The sequence below is a fragment of the Nasonia vitripennis genome, chromosome 1 (genome assembly GCF_009193385.2).
Source record: "Nasonia vitripennis strain AsymCx chromosome 1, Nvit_psr_1.1, whole genome shotgun sequence".
NCBI lineage: Eukaryota > Metazoa > Arthropoda > Insecta > Hymenoptera > Pteromalidae > Nasonia > Nasonia vitripennis.
The window spans coordinates 2,045,631-2,064,405 of NC_045757.1; the positions used below are offsets into that span (position 1 = coordinate 2,045,631).

Consider the following 18,775-nt stretch of genomic DNA (forward strand, 5'->3'; position numbering starts at 1 on the left):
CGATTAAACGGTCTTCTTCCTACGTCACAATTCTGGCATGCAAGCTCCGAAGCCTAGCAGCATTCCAATCACGCCCGAATCAACTACGCGTATAGCTACACCGACCATCGCATACCGGTTTACTCTCTTACCGAACGACGACGATCCAGTAGCAGCAGCAGCGCGCGACTGCCGCAAAATTCCGGCGGCGCTGGAAATCTAATTATCGTGCACAGCAGCAGCAGCAGCAGCAGCAGCAGTCATTCGTCCCACCGAAAAAGCATCGAATAGTTGCGGTGCGGCTACTCTCTCTCTCTTTCTCTCTCTCTCTCTCTCTAATTCTGCAGTGGAATCGATAGCGCCGCGGGCGGACTAAGCGCTCGACTTTTATGCTCGTGTGCGGAAGGGGGAACGACGTAGGTCTGTAATTATTATCGCTACTGCTCGAGAGAACTCCGCAGCCCGGCTCGTTATTAATTCCGAGAGGGCGCAATCACCAGCCCTTCCACCTGATTGTTTAAAAATCGAGTATCGCTGGAGATGTTTGCTGATCATACGTGCTGGGCTTGTTGGGTTATTAGGACACTCGAACAGCCGAACATGAAGATTTCTCCGAGCTGACGTGTACACGGCCTTCGCAAAAATTTGCACAGACAAAGTCTCACTCGATATCAGCTTTTAGGCGGCACATCAAACTTTCCTACTAACTATCCTCGGGCCCGGGGCAATCATCTTGTAACAATTATCCCCGGCTCTACTTTCAGCAGGAGCTACTTTCGGAGTAGCACGCTGGAAGCCGTTCGTGTCAAACTCATCGATTTTTTGATTATCCTCCGAATTTCTAGCTCGCAATAGAATTCGCTCGATAACCCTCGGCCTCAATACCGAGTATTACGAAAAACGAAGCCGAGCGCGCGCGTGCATATGTGTAAAAAGCTCAGTGTCGATGAATCAAAAGCCGCACACATCAGCGAGGGAATGTAAAGCACGTTATCCGCCTCGTTCTTCTGCATCGCAATCCGAACGCGTTTAAGGATCGATCGTCGTCGGCTTTGCGCAGGAATCGGCTCTCCTTAAACGCTCGTGAGAGCTGAACCCCGCGCTCGCGCGCGTCTGACTGCAGCCCGACTCTATCTACTTGCACGCTACATTTTAAGCTGACTGAGAGCGTCGTTGCTGGCTTTCTTTCCTCTACTTCCTCCGCGGAGCTAACCTATTCTCTCTTTCCACTGGGCTGTGTATAAGCTCCAGAGTAGCTCGGGCTCTTAAGTAGCGCGTCTCTGTTCTCGGGATCCGCGCGCGAGCTTTAAAATTTATTTCTCCTCTCCCGGCGACTACGTGACGTAGACCGCGCGCTCGAGGATCATGTAGATTGCATTGTCGAGTAGTTATATCTCTGTAGTTTTTATACCTCGGTGTCATCCACTCGCGGATTATTATATTCCGAGGACTGACGATTCTTCGCTTTCGGAGTAATGAATTTCGTCGCGACGCAGTAATGCAGGTGTAGTACGTGGGAAGGACCGCCGAGCTGAATCTTTAATTGGCCACTTTCCGGAAGCTCTCACTTTCCCCAATCGCGTTATCGACGATCCACGCGCTCTCGTTTGTGCGGCATTAAGCCCTCCTAAAGGACGCGATCTCCATAAAACAGCGCCCGCGGCAGTTACGCCGGCTACGTCCCCCTCCCGCGCGCGTTAAGTGGTTAATAATAAGGATACCACCGCTGCCATCCGCCTCTCTCGACACCCTCTCAAAAACATTCCATCGAAATATCGCTTCTTGTCTCTCGCCGTTCTATATAACTATATACCGAGCGGCCCGGCGCAGCCCTTAAATCACCTTCGCCATTGTTCTATCCGGGGCCCGGCCCCTTTATTAAAGCTTTCTCAGCGTATATTATCGTTAAACGGCGAATTCCGGTAAATACACGGGCGACGCTTCTTGCCGACGACGACGACGCTAGGTGGCGCGCGCGAGCGCGAGCTAGCGGCAATTTCGCCGCGAGATTTACTGCCGCGAGAGAGAGAGAGAGAGATGTGTGAGCGAGCCCCCGGCTGTTGTTATTTACTGCCTTCGGCTTCGAGAGCCCCGTACGTTGAAGTTTTTCCCGGCGACTCCTGTCGAAGCGATTTTTTTTTTGATCGTGCTAATTGAGATTCTTTAATTGATCGTCAAAATATCCGATCCACTTGCATCGGGCCAATTCATCACTTGCAGCTTGAACTTGAATGGCGAGGCAAACTTTCCTCGGCAAAAGGCGCTGTACACAGGCCAGAATAATGGCCGCAATCTCAGGGCGTGTCGGGAAAGATTCTCGAGAGCGCGCGCTCTAAGCGATCATTTACACGGGGGCGCACTCTCTAACCCCTCTCTTATTCCAGGATGGCCAACGGGGGACGTCAAATTAATTCGATTCGCGCGCGCACGAGCGCGGGAAAACGAGTCGTTCTCCAGCTGGCGCCCTTGTTGCTGTATCTTACATTGTCCCGTCGCCTCGTCGCCGTCGGGTGTAATTGCGTGTTTAGCCGAGCACCGTTTAATTGCGCGTGTCCGCCGCTCTCTCCTCCGGGGAGGGCTTGAATTTGCCGCTCGTCCTCGAGAGCGACCACTTCAGACTCTGTTATTCAACGCCTATGCGCTTCGTTCTCTCTTTGCAACTGCGCCGCTTTGATCTAGCTTCGTCTTTATTTTTCTTTACCGACCGTCGGTAATTCCATTTCCGATCTCTCTTTCCACTTTCAAGCGCATCTTGATGAAGGGCGAATTAGGCGACTCACGACGACTCTCGCACCTGTCCAAAAAGGAAACCTTCAACGACCTGTCGAGCCATTAAATAGCGTTTGAGAAAAAAAAAGTTTCAAGAGAGCCAGAAGCAAAAGTGGGACAGCATTGAGCGTTTACACGACCCCTCGGCAGCCTACTCAGCGTCGCGAGTGCGCGCTTTATACAAAATGCAAGTTCCACCGGGGAACGGCGCGCGTATTTTCGCCTGCGAGTTTGGCACATGACCCTCTTCTTTCTCCTTTGAGGGGAACGCGAAATGAGCGCAGGGCGGACAGACTGAAAGATACTCGCGATGACGAGAAAAATTCACGGTATCCGTTACAGGGTTAGCTTTGACGGTGCGCGACCGAGAATCTCCCGCCCCTGAATACAAAATTATACATCTAGAATAAAAAAATGTTCTTTATTTCGGAGCGGAACAGCGTAGAAATTATTTGAACGAACAATGCAGCCGAAAGAGAGAGCCCGTTCCACGCGCTTTAAACGCTATCTAGATCTTTTAATTAAAGCGAGCTAAAGCTCGCGGCATTTTGTTGCCGGAGACAGGGCGCGCGCGGCAGCGGTAGCTCTTGTCTCTGTATAAACACAAAACATTCCGTCCATTATCTTCTCATGCTGCGCCGCGTCGCGAGCGCGCAGACTGCTTTCTCGGGATTGACTTAGCTGCTGTTGTTGTTGCTGTTTTTTTCCCGTCCCTTTATCCCCCTCCGTGTGTCTATTCTTTGAGAAAAGAGCGAGAGAGCGGCGCCGCAAAGCGGATTATCCGCAATTGTGAGCAAAACAGTCGCTTCGCGACTCCTCTCTCTTTAAGCGCGAGCAGCTTTCGAAATTCGCTCTCCGCTGAGCGAGTCATTTGATGCTAATGGGTTCTGATTTCTAACGGATATTGTGTACCTTCTGTACTCCGTCGTTGTAGATTATTTCATTGCTCGCAATTTATTTCAGTTAAAAAGAATATCTTTGCGCTTCGATGGAAATTCGAGTCAGAATCTGAAGTGTTGGCACAGCAGGGTAAAAGCACGAATAAAGCTTGCAGTCGGTCAAACCAATCCACGCTTTCAGTGGCCGAGTGCAAAAGTTCATTCATTAAACGCAAGCTCGATGTCGATATAGACGCATCTAGGGGTTTCCATTTTCCATATTGCTCTTCGTTGTTTTTAGAAGCCCTCAAAACGCGATAGTTAATTAAAAAAAATCGATACTTTCTAGAGGAAAGATGTGTAGGGAAAAAGTCAAATTTCCGATCGTCTATATGAACATGCTATTAACGCTCGACTGCATCGATTGCGTCACGACCGAACGATGCTCACACATGCCAACTCGATATTTCGACGAAATATAAAAATCAATCAAACAGCCGTCATCAAATCCGTTCATAAAAGCTCTCCCGGCGGCGGCAACGGAAAATTCTTCTCGTCATGAGCTTATCCCCCCGTCAAGATTTTCCAGCTTCGTTATTGTGTTTCTGCGCAGCGAGTTTTTTTCCCGGTCAGCGCGCGCGCGCGAAACAAATCTCCGCAAAAAAAAGAGGCAGTACGGAACAATCGGTGAAAGTACGGCCGAGCGATTTCGCCGAGCATAAAGCGCCGCCTCTGTACCGTTGTGTGCATGAGAAAGGAATTAAAAGAGACGCTCGGATTTTTGGTTTTAAACGCGGTATTTATACCGTCCAGAGGCTAACGGCCGCGTGCATACATTTGGTTTCCTTGGTTTTGATAAATTGCGGCGCTTTTTCGGACGCTTGCTTATTTCGCCCGGCCGAATTAATTAGCGTCTCTCTTCTTTGTTTATAATTCATCATTCGCGAGTGAAATTGAAGTAGGTCAGACGGGAAATTTCGGCGGGAAACAAGTTTACTTTTTCACGGCGTGTCGATGCTTTTTTTTCGACGCTGAACTAAAATGCATTTTTGCGCATTTAAAGCTGAATTTTTACGCTTGAATTACGCGCTGAAATCGTTCATTCATTAAAAATAAAAATTTTAAAAATCGGACTCTGAAACAATGAAATTGATCGCTTCTTTCTTATAGTCTATCGAATACATTTTCGAAAAATCGTCTCGTAAAACCCCGCGGAAAGCGTCGTCGGCTAAGTCCAGCGCGCGAAGCTCATCCCGGGGAAAGTAAGAAGCCCAGCCCGCGCGAAATTCGCTCGTTTCAAAGGGATAAAACCGCGCGCGAGAAATAAAAGAAGAAGCCGCACGGGGTGAGCCTTGGCGGTGGCGCAGCTTTCCTCGCGACCGCCCGGAAAATTGCCGAGCTTGCCGGGGATTTCGCGACTAAAATTGTTTCTCCCGCGCGCGCGCGCGACTTTTAAGCGCCTCTACCGAAAAGCTCCCCAAAGGTTGCGCGATGCTCTCTGTCTCTTGAGCTTGCGCGTCTTTTGCGGATGTATTTTCGGATTGAATATTCAGCGATATCCCCGCGCGCTTTCTGGCCCTTTATCCTAGCATCATAGGGTTTCGAGGGTTGAAGACAATATTGTGGGATATGTGAACTGAGTTTTGAGTTTTAATGGAGCTTACTTTGACTTAACTGCAGAGCGAGCCTGTCGACGACCTTGGCCTTTCAAAGAGATACTTATACGCGTAAAGGCACGTTTACTTCGAGATCCCATCAAGCAAAACGTCGTGCCCTTGTATATAACGCGCGCGTATCATCAGCAATCTCAAATCGAACGTGAAATTCTCGCTGCTTATACCTAACGAGAAACAACCCCGAATAATACACAAAGCCCCAATCATAATTCCAGCCACGCGAGTCAGCCCCTCGTTTCCCCGTTTACGCTGCTACTCCGCAACTATATATCCCGGCACAGCAGCAGAGACGCCCCTATAAAAAAGTCTCTCTCTTACTCTCTCGTTCGCGCGCGGTCGCGACCTTGACCCTCGTTCGCGCACGCGCGCGATCGACGTTGCCGGGGCGAAGCCAGGTCTGGCCGCGAGGGACGTGCGCCTGCAGGATTAAGCATCCCTCGCATCGCTCGATCGGTCCCACGCGCGCGACTGCCGCGAGTATACGAGGTATACGTACAGACGGAAGCGATGCGGCTTTTCTCTTTTGCGATGCGACGAGAGATCTGAGCTGGCCTCTGACTCTCTGGGGCTCGTTTTTCTCGGCTGCGGGGGTAAATACGCAGTGGACCAGTAGGTTGACCGCTGAAATGCCGAGTGGGATGCCGGGTAAGTGAAAGGGGATTGTTTTGCCGTTGACGCGGAAACTCGGTTTTGCACTTTGGGCCAAGGCAAATGTAATTTCTTATTTCTCTGGTTTACTGTGATTCTGCGAGAATTTTCGCCAATTTTTATTGGGGTTAATATTTAATTCGAACTCTCTCATTAGCGCTCTCCACGCAAGCACGATTTCAGCTCTCATCGATCGCCGCTCGGAAGAAAGGACGATAGAAAGAAGAGGGCCCAAATTCACTCATCGCCACGGCCAGCCCTCCGAATTATTCACAGGCGCGGAAAGGGATTATTTATCGCCCCGGCCCGCCCTAATTGTTGTGCGAGAGCGAAAAACACTCGGGGAACGAGAGATAACCATTCAGCGGCTATCCGCGCGCGCAAATCGAACAAAGCCAGAGGAGCGAGAAGAATGAACGAGGTGGGGAAAATAATGACGAAAAGGTAGGAAAAAATACGCTCGCCGGCCGCCGAGTTCGAATAATGAGAGAAGAGAGAGAGAGAGAGAAAAAGGACAAAAGGTATCGGATTAAGCGCAGAGATAGGGACTGAGAGGGGGGGAGAGAGAGAGACTGAAATGGAGATGGAAGGGGCGAAAGCGTCAAATTATAAGACGTAATTAGATCGACTAATTGTGAACGGGACCGAGAGAGCGAGCGCAAGTGAATCCCACCTCCCTCTACCTTCATCCTATAAATCCGGCTCCCTTATAGCCGGTGCTTTTACCGAATAGGATATCTCCTCTCGACGCGCGGAGTGCGGCCGATGGTGTAAGTGCGAATTTTTAATTAAAAAGGATGGCCTGGCGATGGTACCCCCGGGCGAGGATCCGCCGAGAGTTATCGTTTTGCTCGTCGGCGAATTATACGCTTGTATACTAATTTTCGCCCTCGAGTCGAACGCGTGAAATTTGGAACAAATTACTTCAAGCACGAGAAAAAATTCAAAATCCGCGAGGAGCGATTACTCTAAATTCTGCATCTGCGCTTTTGCGGTATTTTACACTATTCGACGTAATTCAGCGAAGCGTCGGTGAAAAATATTTCGGCTAACAATGCACGAGCGCGTACACACACGCGTGAAAAGTGCGTCTTCTGCAAGAGGCGCAGCTCGCGGCAAAAAGAGATAAAGGGATGACGAAGCGCGCACCGAGTCTACCTGCGTCGGAGAATTCAAAGCAATGGGCCCCGAAGGATTATACGCCAGGAGAGTTAAATACTTGTCGTCGTTTTTTCACCTTCCGCGCAAGCACAAGCTTTTCCCCTCGATCAATTTCCGTACAGTACGGCGCTTCGCAAAAGTTTCTCAATCATAGACGCGTCGATATCGAATCTGCCGAATGAGACGAATTCGGCGCGGTTAATAATAAAACTAGTCCAAGTATACAAAGTCGATTGCTATTGTCTGGAATTTGAACAGTACATAAAATTCGAAGCAGTGCGAACAAAGGGACGAAAAAGTAAACTAAATAATCCCGCGAACGAGCCGTAGTTCACTTCGAATCGCGGCAAGCGCAACGGAACGCGGTTGAACGAGCTCAGCCGTTTTTCTCTTTGACTTACTTTCAAATAGCCGCCGCGGAAAATAGATACACACGCGCGCAGACAAAAGCGAAGAGTATTTCAAAGCTAATTTGATTTCCTTTCTCGATTGTTTCGAGCGCAAACCAATTCAAACGAATTCAGCTCATCGTTCGTGCGCGCGCGAGGAGCTTTATTTTCGAAACGAATCGCTCGAATATTTTAGCAATTTTTATCCCCAACTTTGGATCGATCTTTCGAATCCTAAATATTCAGCTGCGCGACGTCAAAGGACGATCACGCTCCTAGCGAGATCCAAGGCGGAGTTTGTACCTTGAAAAAGCCGAGCGGAACGAATCGTATCCAACACCGGAAGCTTTCCTCGGTTTCTATTGTTCCCGGAGTGTACACAGCCAGACTCAAAGCCAGCCGTAAATGAATCTCCACATCGACGGCTTTTTTGCTTTATCCTCCAATTACAGAGACTTCCAAGACGCGCGCTAGAGGAAGGGACAGAGTGAGATAAAAAAGACTCGCAGCAAGTAATAACGCGCGAAAATTAATACAAAAGAGCACACAAAGGGATCTCCACGGCGACGGAGTGAAAAAATAGGTATAAAGGACGAGGCGGCCGAGGATGGGGGTGTATTCTCGCGGGTCATTAATGTTTGCCGCCGCCGCGAGCTAACGAAGTCTCGGTGGTAGGGAAATTTTCGAGGGGGGCGAGGCTACCGGTCTGCGCTGGCTACTGCATTATGCATGTGTACAGGGAGGGGATCCTCGAGGCGTCGCAAGCGAGGCTGATCGGGAAGATGATGGCGAGGATTGTCGTTGGGCTGAACGCTCTGTTTTTCGAGTAATTGCTGTACGCGCTGGTTTTTTTTCGCTATACGCGCTGCCAGGCAATTCAAATCAGAATGGAGATGGCGCCGTTGTGAGGCCTGTTTCGGATTCGGGTCACCCGAGCCCTCAAAATGGATAAAAATCGAATCTCTCGATTTTTAAATTAACGCCCAAAAAAAACGCGTGCGGAAAAGTGCCTCTCGAAGAGCATGCGGCAGAGAGAGCGCGAAACGCGTCATAACTCAGACCGTCCTTTAAATCAAGCCACCGCAGAGCTCCTCTCTCTCTCTCTCTCTCTCTCTCTGGTCATTATCATAAAGTTCCCGCAAAACTTTCACGTTTCTGCGAGTGTCTCTCTCTCTCTCTCTCTCTCTCTCTCTCTCTCTCGGCCCGTCCTCTCGAGAGAAACAGTTCATTATCATCGAGTATCCGCGCGAGTATCGGTATTTTTTGCGGCCCTCGCGCGGGCGCGATAAAAGAATAAGCATAGCTCGCGCGCGGCACGTGAAAGGGGTAATTTACTTTGCGGCGATGCATTGTGTGCGCGCGGAGAGAGGGGAGTGGGGGGGGGGGGCTTTTTCTTTGTCCCGGCGGAATGTGGAATGTTTGCTTTGGCGTATGCGTGTGCCGTAACGCGTGATCACTTTTCCGGATGAATATACAAGCGAGCGCGCTGTCCGCCTCGACACGATGGCCTAATTTTCCGCGAACGAGTCCTTTGTTCGTTATCACACGCGAGTCCTTTGTGATTCTTCGAATTTGTTATGGATTTCCATTGCGCCGCCTGGGATTTTTGGAGCCTCGTTGTTTTTTTTTAGCCTTTGTTGTCGAAAATAAAGCTAATCCCGTCGAGGCGCCCTCAGAGAGCGATGCAGGTCCTAATTCTCTGCGCAGAGTAGGTCGAGTCGATTCCGGGTTTGTTCGCGTATATGGGACGCGCCTCTAAGCCGCTCGCGGATAATGGATATTAATCGAGGAGGCGAAAGGCCCCCTTAACTCTCGGGCCGGCTCTTCTCCGTTGACTTGACTTGGCGCGCGCGAGTAGCCACTTAGAGGAAACTTGCGGCGTGTCGAGGAGGAGCTTGCGTGTTGTGTATGTGTGTGTGTGTGTGTACAGGGAAAATCCGACCCCGTCACCTCTCGGGACGTCCTACAGAGCCCCGAGAGTTTCCAGGATTTTGGGATTCTGCGAGTGAGGCCGACCGAGCACTTCTGTAGGCTTAGGAATTGTTGCGCTGCTTTACTAGCTGGAAGAACTTCCAGGTGCTTTGTACACCTGCTTTCGATCGTTGTTACAGTGAGATGAGTTTGAAAAAACACAGGTGACAAAACCGCGGCATATCGAGCGGTCGCCAGCGACCTGGAATAAATTTAATGGAATCGTAAAGCAAAAACAGCGCTCGTAATTCACCATGACAGAGCTCTAAACGCCGGTGATAAAATATTTACCCGCCAGCAGATCCGCGAGGAGTATAACAGATGATAGTTATTTCATCGATATCGAGTGTTCACACGACAAATCATATGACGCGCTCGAATCAATATTCACACACAAAGTGGCTTCCGCCGAATCGCCGCGTATAAATATAACGCGCGTTAAATCCACAAAATTATTCAGCCCGTTCCGACGACGCGGCGCATCGATTATGTACCTATATGCGCGAGTTTAATTATACCAATATGCGTGCACATCGTATTGCATTACACAAATCTCGACGACGTCGACAAGCCCATAAATCATGTCGCGAGGAAAGCGAAATCGAGTCGAGAATGGCGCTTTAGGCGAGAAATTTTAGCGCGACGCGCGGAGATGGAAAAGAAGTAGCGGCTCTGAAAAGAGTCAAAGGACTTCAGCCCGGCTGCGGTTTGAAGGATCCGAGAGAGTGATGAAGCACTTGGCGCAGCTTTGCTGCACGCACGGCTTCATATTTTCTCCTCCGCGTCTTTTCACCTTTATTTAGACAGAGAGATGGAGAGAGGAGCGGGAGTGGATTGAAAATTTAAATTTCCCGCCGCTTTGAAGCGCCGAAGATGCTTATAATTATTCCAAGCTTCTACGCTTACAAGTCGGCAATCGATCGCCCTATAAATATCCCATGGCCGCGTGGAAAACAAAAGCTCGCACATCCCAGTCTCCTTGAGACATCCGCTCCCCTCTACGCCTCTGCGGAAACGGAACGACGAAGTAGGCGGAACTGCTCGAGCAGACGTCGAAAAGAGCGAGAGCGGGAAGTGACAAAGTGGAAAAGTACGCCGGGTGTACACGTAAACACTGTACTGGGGAGAGAAAAACGCGAGTCGCTGCGGAAAAAATGGCTTTGTGCTTACGGATTCAACGTCGCTTTGACATTCAGCCGGCTGAATAAGTCAGCTGCTGGTATAAATTCATCGCCGGCCCGAGAAAGAGAAGCATCAGCTATATCAGCGCATGAATTTTTGAGCGAAAACCTTTTATATCACTTCGGCCGGTTCTCGTTCGAGCGAAGTGTTAATGCAAACTCGCAGATTAAAAACGAAGGGCCGTTCTACGTGACGGGTCGAAGGGACATTGTAAAGTTCGTTCGCTATCGGTTATACCGTCAATTTTTTGTCGGATCTATAATGCAGTGTCTTCGGCGCGCGGATTGAATTATTCAAAAAATGTCATCGTGAAAATCGATGCTCCCCTTTAAGTGTCGCAGTGGCGCACGAGTTTTTTCCGCTAATACACTGCACGCGATATCGAGAAATCGAACGAATAGTAGACCGTCTGAAAAAGCGCCTCGTAAACACGCTATTAGCAATCGAGTAAGGCGAGAGCTTTTTTCTCCCCAGCTCGCCGTTTTTATACTTGACCCGCGCATATAATATCCGGGATAAATTCATGCGCGCGTAATTTGTCAAACCCGTGTATGCGTCGGTTATAATCGCGTATACACTAAGTAACTTGTATTAAACAAGCCGGAAATAATACCTAGAAGTTCATGTCGAAAAAATTACCAAGCCTAATAGCTCCGACGGCGTCGAGCCAAGAGTGGCCTTTAGTCTCTCCCAAAGACGCCGCCGATCATCCGTATATCCCGAGAAAACGAGTCGCGCAGAGAAGCTATATGTGCTCTCTCTCTCTCTCTCTCTCTCTCTCTCTCTCTCTCTCTCTCTCTCTGTGTGTTTACGCTTGCGACAATTAGCGCTCGATGCAGTTTTCAAGCCCCCTACTTCCGCGGAGGGGGGGGCTCGAAGATCGCGCGTCGCGCTCGGATGCCGCAATGCAGGGTCGACCCCCCTCGCCCCCCCCCCCACACCTCTTTTGCAGCGTATTATGTCGGCCGCTCGATTCTCGAATTGCGCCGTCGTGATTATGCAAGTGTTTTCCTCTATCACAGAAGAGCCGACGTTTCTTTTTACTTTCGGAGCTTTTTCGAGAATCCGCGGTCGAATCGATTCCGACAAGTGACAGACAGGTGTGACGGTAAAGAGCTGGCGATGAATAAGTGATAATCCTTACACGTATACACGTCGGAGAGTCACTGACACTTACGTATACGCGCAAGCGGCGAGGTTCCGCGCGCTGCACGAGAGGTCAATGCTAGCGTCGGTCTAAAAATAACCCGTATCGATCTCTGGATATATACGCTGGAGGAGGTGAGCCTCGCGATAAGCGTCTATACGTACAGGTGATGGTTCGGATTAGAGATAAGAATTGAAGATAGAGAGCGTCGGTATAGACTTACCTGTTTTCGATTTTGCACTTGCCATCGCGCGTTTTGCAGTTGGTCTTGAAGTCGTCGTAGAGCTTGACGCAGGGCTTGTCGCGCTGGCAGGCGCTCAGCGCGTGGTTGCACGTCGGAAGAACTTCCACGGAGTACGGGTCCTTCTCTGTAACGACGAGAATTCACGGCAATTATTACAGCTGAATAACGAGTATAAATATACGCGAATGAAAATAGAGCAAAGTGCTGAATATAGCGTCTGGAGGGCATCGCGCATAAAATTCGCAACTCGTGCTATAAATAAACGTAAAACATTCTATAAATCCCGAGGCTCATGTAATATGCAACATTATACACGCAGCATCCGAATAAGCCGCGGGGGCCAACTCGGACGTATAAATATTCTTATTCCAGCAGTGCAGTGTGCAGCTGTTTTCTCTCCGACAAAATCCAAACGATAAAATTCAATCTTGCAGAACAAAGCAGCAGTGCATTAAACGCGCGCGCTGCAATTATACGCGTTAGAATCGCATGAGCCAACTGCAAATCTTCTATATACATACGCTCCTCGTCCATAATCCAAAAGGGCAGCGATCTCGTCGAGAATATCGCGCTCGCGCGCGCAGGATGTAAATCTTTGCGAAGCTGCTGCACTGATCGGAATTCCATTGGCCGGGAGATATTCCTGCACGCAGACGCGATAAACAGTCGCTCTCTCTCTCTCTCTCTCTCTCGCGGAAGGCATAGCACACGGGGCTATTCTTTTTCGGCGATTTATCGGCCGAACGAGCTGCTGCTGCGCCGGGGTTCATTCGCGACGTGTAGAGCGCTGGGGAGCTCGGGGATATACAGCGAGAATTATCGGGAGGATGCGCGAGGCTTTATTGCGGAGAAAGGCGTTGGCTCTGCGATCTATTTGACAAACAGCTGTTTAACTCGGTAGAAGAGTCTGCAACGTATTCGGTAAAAAATTTCGAATGAATTTCTCTTCGAATCTCACATGCAGCGCAATAATCCGGCGTGCACGACCCACATCGGCGCAAAGGTATCTACTAGAGCCCAACGATCGCGCTGGCACTCGAGAAGCTCGCTAAGCCTATACGGCTCGAGCTCTGCATCTCTCGAGAGAGACAAAAGAAGCGAGCTGCGGGGCCAAAATCGATGACAACTCAAAGCCTTGAGCTTCGACCTGCGCTTGTGTCTCTCCCCCCCCCCCCTCTCTCTCTCTCTCTCCGCAAAGAGGTCTCCAAAAAGAAGAAGAAGAAGAAGAAGCAACGACTCTCAGACAGACGGAGGAAAGAAGAAGCAGCGGCGCGGCGGGAATGATCCGCGCGAATCGTCGTCAAAAGCGGAAGCGAACAATGGCTGTACTGCTTGAAGAGAGCAACCGAGCTGTATAACGGCTAGAGGACACACGAGGGTAAGACCGTCAAAGATACCGCACGTCTTTTGTCTTGCGGGCGCATATGCGCGAGAGAAGCTTCGCAGAGGTTAAATGCTCGGCCGATGCACTTTTGCTCGTTCTCGTTAGCTCTAAAAATAATTTCGTTTTTTTTTTACACAAGTACGGCCTAGATGACATACAGGCCCATTAGAGAAAATAACCGCTCGGAGAAATCCCGACAAATATCCAGCGAAAATTCGCTGAACTCAACGCGGGGAGGACAGCTCCATATACGCTCAAGCGGAATCTTCGGCTTATCCCTCGGCGCATAAATACAGTCGCGCAAAATGGCGCTGATCACCGGGAGCCGCCGCCGCGGTCCATTCCGCATCGATTGTCCCGGCTCTGCACACACACACGCTTCCTATATACCTATAGATGCAAAGTCGAGCCGATGTTTTCACGGTCGAGTCCCGCAGCGCCCGGAGCCTTTAATCTGCTTTTCAATAAACAGTGTATTACCGATACGCGTATAATCGCCTATAGCGCGCCGGGAGCGTGACCCATAGGCTAATCCGATCGTTCGCCGAATAAATTAATCGACTGCTCCGGCGCGCGGGCGTCCTGATTTTTGACCGCGAGGATTTTGCCGGCGAAGATCCCCTTTTCATACGCTTGTTTTTGCGCTGAAATATTTTCGTTGGATATTTGCGCGTGTACGAAAGGGACTAGCGGAGAACGATCGGTATCAACCGATTTTCTTCCGAGGAATCGGTATAGGGCGTAAAAGCCAACCCGACTACTGACACAACAGTAATTTCGAGCAACGCCCAACGAATTCCCGATGAAAACAAAAACTGCCGCGGGGACAGTATAATTGAAGAAAAATCCAATGAAAAGCATAACTCTGTCCGCGCGCGCGAGCCGAATTCAACGAGACTCGACGACAAACGCCGCGCAGTGTTTCCGAAACTCTTTAATTCAATTCTCAACACTCCCGCAGCGCATTCAAGCGTCATAAAAGCAAGACTTGCGCGCACAATCCGCTTCGTTTGGGAAAAGCTCGCGTATACGCACAACAGCCGCAACTTGTAGCGCGCCTCGTGCTACTGCCTCCGAAAAAAAAGTGGAAGCAAAGACGAGGCGAGTAAAATAATACTCTCGACATATATCTTGTATTCGAGCCTGGCGTGCCGCGCGTATAATCGGATTTTGGCCACAGTCGCGAAAGTTTATAGCCGCGACAGACAGACGTCGGCTGCTCTCGGACTTTTCGTTATATCCCGCGGCGGCCAAACGCAATTAAGTCGCCGGGGGATTAAAAATGCTTTAATTGCGCAACTTGTTTGGTCTCTATCTCTCTACCCCACCGGCTATTTATTTTCGCATTCGTCATTTGCTCTTTTCTGCTCTCCTGGCTTCTTCGCACTCGTCGCGCTACTTTTCGACAACACGTCGGTTCGATTGCATTTTTCATCGTTCCTATACGCAAATTTAAAAAAAAAAACGAACGAAAGTAATCCACGCGAAAGCAGCTCCTAATATCTCTCTCCGGCTGCGCAGCGCGAGTATTTCAAATTACGCGCGCCAACCGAATTATTCCCGCGAAATTGGAACTCGGCGCTCCTAGATTGAGTATAACTTAGCTCAGGGGCGCTTGTAAAATTTTTAACGTACGTACCGGCGAAAAAGCTCCGGAGAAAGGACACGGCCAGCCATAACTCTGGCTCGTTTCGCAAAAATGGCGTCGTGGCAGCCGTTAATTAACTCGCGCTAGACGTCTCTTGTCAAGTGTGAAGCCCCCGCCGGGCGTACTTTTATCGCGAGGAATTATACATGCCAGAGGGGTGACGATATAAAAATTTTGGCGACTTTAGCCGCGATGAGATAAATATGTTAAACCTACCTTTCTTCACCACGTAGATGCAGGGATGATCGAAGAGGAAATCGCGGAACTTGTTACACTCGCGCTCGACGTGGGGCTCGCGGCAGAGACAGGTCGGCTTGAAGTATTGAAAGGCCTGCAGACTCCGCAACGCCGCCTGGCACTTGGTCACCGTCATCGTCGAACATGCCACTGTAAGCAGAGAAGAGAATGAAAATTAAAATAAACATTCACCACCGCGGCGATTCAATATTGCATTTTATTTTTCAGTAGAAAGAAATTGAGTTAATATCGAATTATTAACGACTGTTATCGAAGAATAACACGCTCGAAGAACAGTATCCGATTTACTTTTTTCATTCCTCCATCGATTTTATTGTTTCAATTCATTCGTTCAGCTACATACGTAAAAAGATCGAAATGAAACGTCTAAAAGCGTACGCGGTATTACAGCGCGAGTCGGTCACTGCGCTTAAAAAAAAACTAATCAACTCTAATATTTCAGCACCGCCTCTCGGAGCGAACAATCCGATTTTCCGCACACACACACACGCGTCTAATAACGATCTCACGCCCGCGGAGGCGCACCAGTCAAATGGAAGATTTACGAGCTCAAGCTATGCAGGAAAATTTCGCGGGTGAAAATGGATCTTTTATGGCACCGGCAGCGCATGAATCTTTCGCCGCCGCCGTTGCGCGCACGAGATGCGAGGGAAAAAGGTAGCGCATGTATGTATAACTTTAGCGTCGCGCGCGGCAGCGCTCTATCTCAAATTAAACATTAACTTCCGCTCTCGGGACGGAATTTTATTTTTCACTCGCGCGCGCGAGCGCCTGCAATTTCCCTCTCGCGCGCGCGAGCCCTTATCCCTCTGTTTTCTCGTTTGTTTCATCTCTGAAACTTTCTTCTCCGCCGTATCTTATAATCTTTCTTTCCGGCTGTCTCGGAATTTTATCTCCGCTGATTGTAGTATCGTTCTTCTTTTACATACTGGTTTTGCTTTTACTGCGCACAGAGTCGTGCGCTTCGTCGGATCTAATTTTTTCATCCGGGTTCTCTTCAGACGAGCGCAGAAAATTGAAACTTGGATGCCTCAAAAAGGGACGAGCTCGTATTTATAATCACTGGAAACATCTCGGAAGAAGGTCACCCCTCTTTGGAAAATTGCAATTAATTATACTGCAGTCCGGTACCTCTCCGAGTATACTTTTTGTGATATTGCGAAAGTCGGACTGGCTTTGAATTTTCGCAATTACAGCTAGCTTCGGGGATGAGAAGATAGAATCCGTCCTTATGAAATAACAATACGCAACGCTTACGTGTAATATATGCTTATGCACAGTCGCGGCTGCTATTGGCAGGCGTACGTTGGCCGGAAGTTTGGCCAAACTTAGCACTCGCTGATAGCTTCGAGAGGGAAAGGGAGAGCGACGGTTGCACGTAGTGCCGCAGGCGAATGGATAGCTTTACCGCCGCCGCCGTTACGTCATTGCGGCAGCTCCGCGCAGCAGCGAGTTATTCCGAATTAGAGCTTGTTCCCTCGGTTTATCGTCGACTGCTCTATGCTAATGGCTCTTGTTCCCTATCTGCTGTGCGTTACCTACTATACGAACGTGCTTTCGTTTGAGCTTCTTTCTCACTCTCTATCCGAACTCTGAGAACTGGAGGAGCAACGACGAGCAAGAAGAAGAAAAGCGGAAAGCAAGTATGATATGGAGTCGCCGCCATTAATAAGCGCCGCAGCGTTGGCCCGCAAAATAAAACCGATAAGGCGAGCAGAGAGCATTGTTCTCGTCGACAATGCAGAACGAGCGAGTGGGAGAGAGAGGAAGATACGAGGCCCGAGAGAGTCTTCTCTCTACAGGTGCGGTGATGATTCTTTTCGCGGAGGGGATGGAGATCTTTGGAGGAGGGGGGGGGGGATTTATGGAGCTGCTTTTTGAGCTACGGGATATGCCGTTAGCTTGATATCGTCGATGAGAGAATTTGTGGAAAAGTTATGTTTGCTCCGAAAAAGTATGTCCTGGCCAAAATCCTCCCGCGCCGTAAAAAGCCGCACAAAAGCTTTGTAGTGCCAGAAACCACCTCCGCGCAACAACGCTTTTTCCCAAAATCGCGCTACGCGTCGAAACAGCTCGCCTTTTTTTTGACTCCACTGACTTTATTTACGGATCGAATGGCGAATTTTTGTGGCGGCAGCAGTGAACCAGATTAATCGGTCGCGACAGCCAGCTGATGCGAGGCTGTGTGCTGTTTTCTCGATTTTGTTGCGCATCACGTTCAATTTAGAAAGTCGAATCCCTTCTAATAATCCAAAACGATCGGCAATCAAGTCCCATGCGCATCTCATAGCGCTTAAAATTCTCGTATCCTGAATTCGGCTTTCTCTCCGCTTACCGCCCATATAGCTGCACGTGGCAGCAGCAGCAACGATGGAGAGAGAATTCTCGGCGGTCGTACAGTTGTACAGCGAGAGGCCAGCCATTGCCGACAGCTGCCACGCACGGAGAGTATGCACGTGTGGCCGGCCACAGTCCGACTCGTAGCTGCTGTATACTACTCCTGCGGAATCGCTGTTGTTTCTACCTATAGTAGAGATGAACTTTTGAAGGGGTTGCGCGTACGGGACGGGAGTGAGGCTGATGCTTTCTTTTGTGCTGTACGACAGTTCGCTACTGGTCGGGAGTGGAAAAGTATGTGCGCGTTGCGAGAGCGATGAACAGATTGGAGTAATTGCGGAATATAGCGTTGTTCGTTTCAGTGGACTTGGATTTTGGTTAAGAATTTAGTTGGGGATCTGGTTTGTGTATTATTTAACTAAGCATTAAATTGTCGCTCAACGGGTTGATAGAGAGATCTTAAAGGATTTTAATACACATTACTGATTTACACATGCGCTGGAAATCCATTTGGAATCGTGACGAATTTAAACGTCGATGTACTTCCATTTACTTGTCACTATAAGATTAACGTTTATTCCAATGAAAATTTGAGACAACTCATCGCTCGATGGTGACACGAATCAGCACCATTTTTACACTAAAAGCTCGATCTGTACGTACACATCAATTCCTAATAACCTTGCAAAGTGAAAACTGAAATAATATAATCACTGTATTACTATCTACTGTACAGGTTCACAGTCGCCACAGTGAAAAGTCATCGATTCGGTGAAAAAGGGCCAATTTTCCTAATTAATTCCAGCCTACATTAATGCCTGTTAATACTTTCTCTCACATCGTACACATGTCTGACATAGCTAGCGGCTGACTCCAGCAACGCAGAGCGACGGGTTTGAGGGTGCGAGCCGCTATGCGCGCAGTGAATGCCGCTGCAGATTCCGGCCGCGCGATTGCGAAGCTTTGGAGCTCCGTTGTGACGTCCTCGAGTCCATCCGGCAAATGGATCTAACTGTGGATTTTCTCTACTATCTCCAGACTCGATCTCCCCCCCCCCAGCGCGCGCGTGTGTGTGTGTGTGAACGGATCCTCGCTGTAGGTAAT

At 49.4% G+C, this 18,775-nt stretch overlaps 1 protein-coding gene and 1 long non-coding RNA gene across 3 annotated transcripts in view; one reads left to right on the forward strand and one right to left on the reverse strand.

The window, feature by feature from the left end:
• The window catches only part of LOC100122716, a 162,539-nt gene that overhangs the window by 73,724 nt on the left and 70,040 nt on the right, over window positions 1-18,775 (reverse strand). For both annotated transcript variants that reach the window (XM_016981315.2, XM_016981314.2), the window contains exons 3-4: window positions 15,293-15,463; window positions 12,024-12,168 (exon numbers count right to left, since the gene is read on the reverse strand). In XM_016981315.2, the coding sequence (XP_016836804.1) occupies window positions 12,024-12,168; window positions 15,293-15,463 (316 nt within the window). The remainder of the gene's footprint in view (window positions 1-12,023; window positions 12,169-15,292; window positions 15,464-18,775) is intronic.
• Window positions 13,224-16,068, forward strand: LOC116738473. The gene is made up of 3 exons (XR_004344410.1): window positions 13,224-13,422; window positions 15,310-15,465; window positions 15,777-16,068. It is a non-coding gene; the product is annotated as an uncharacterized LOC116738473 (long non-coding RNA).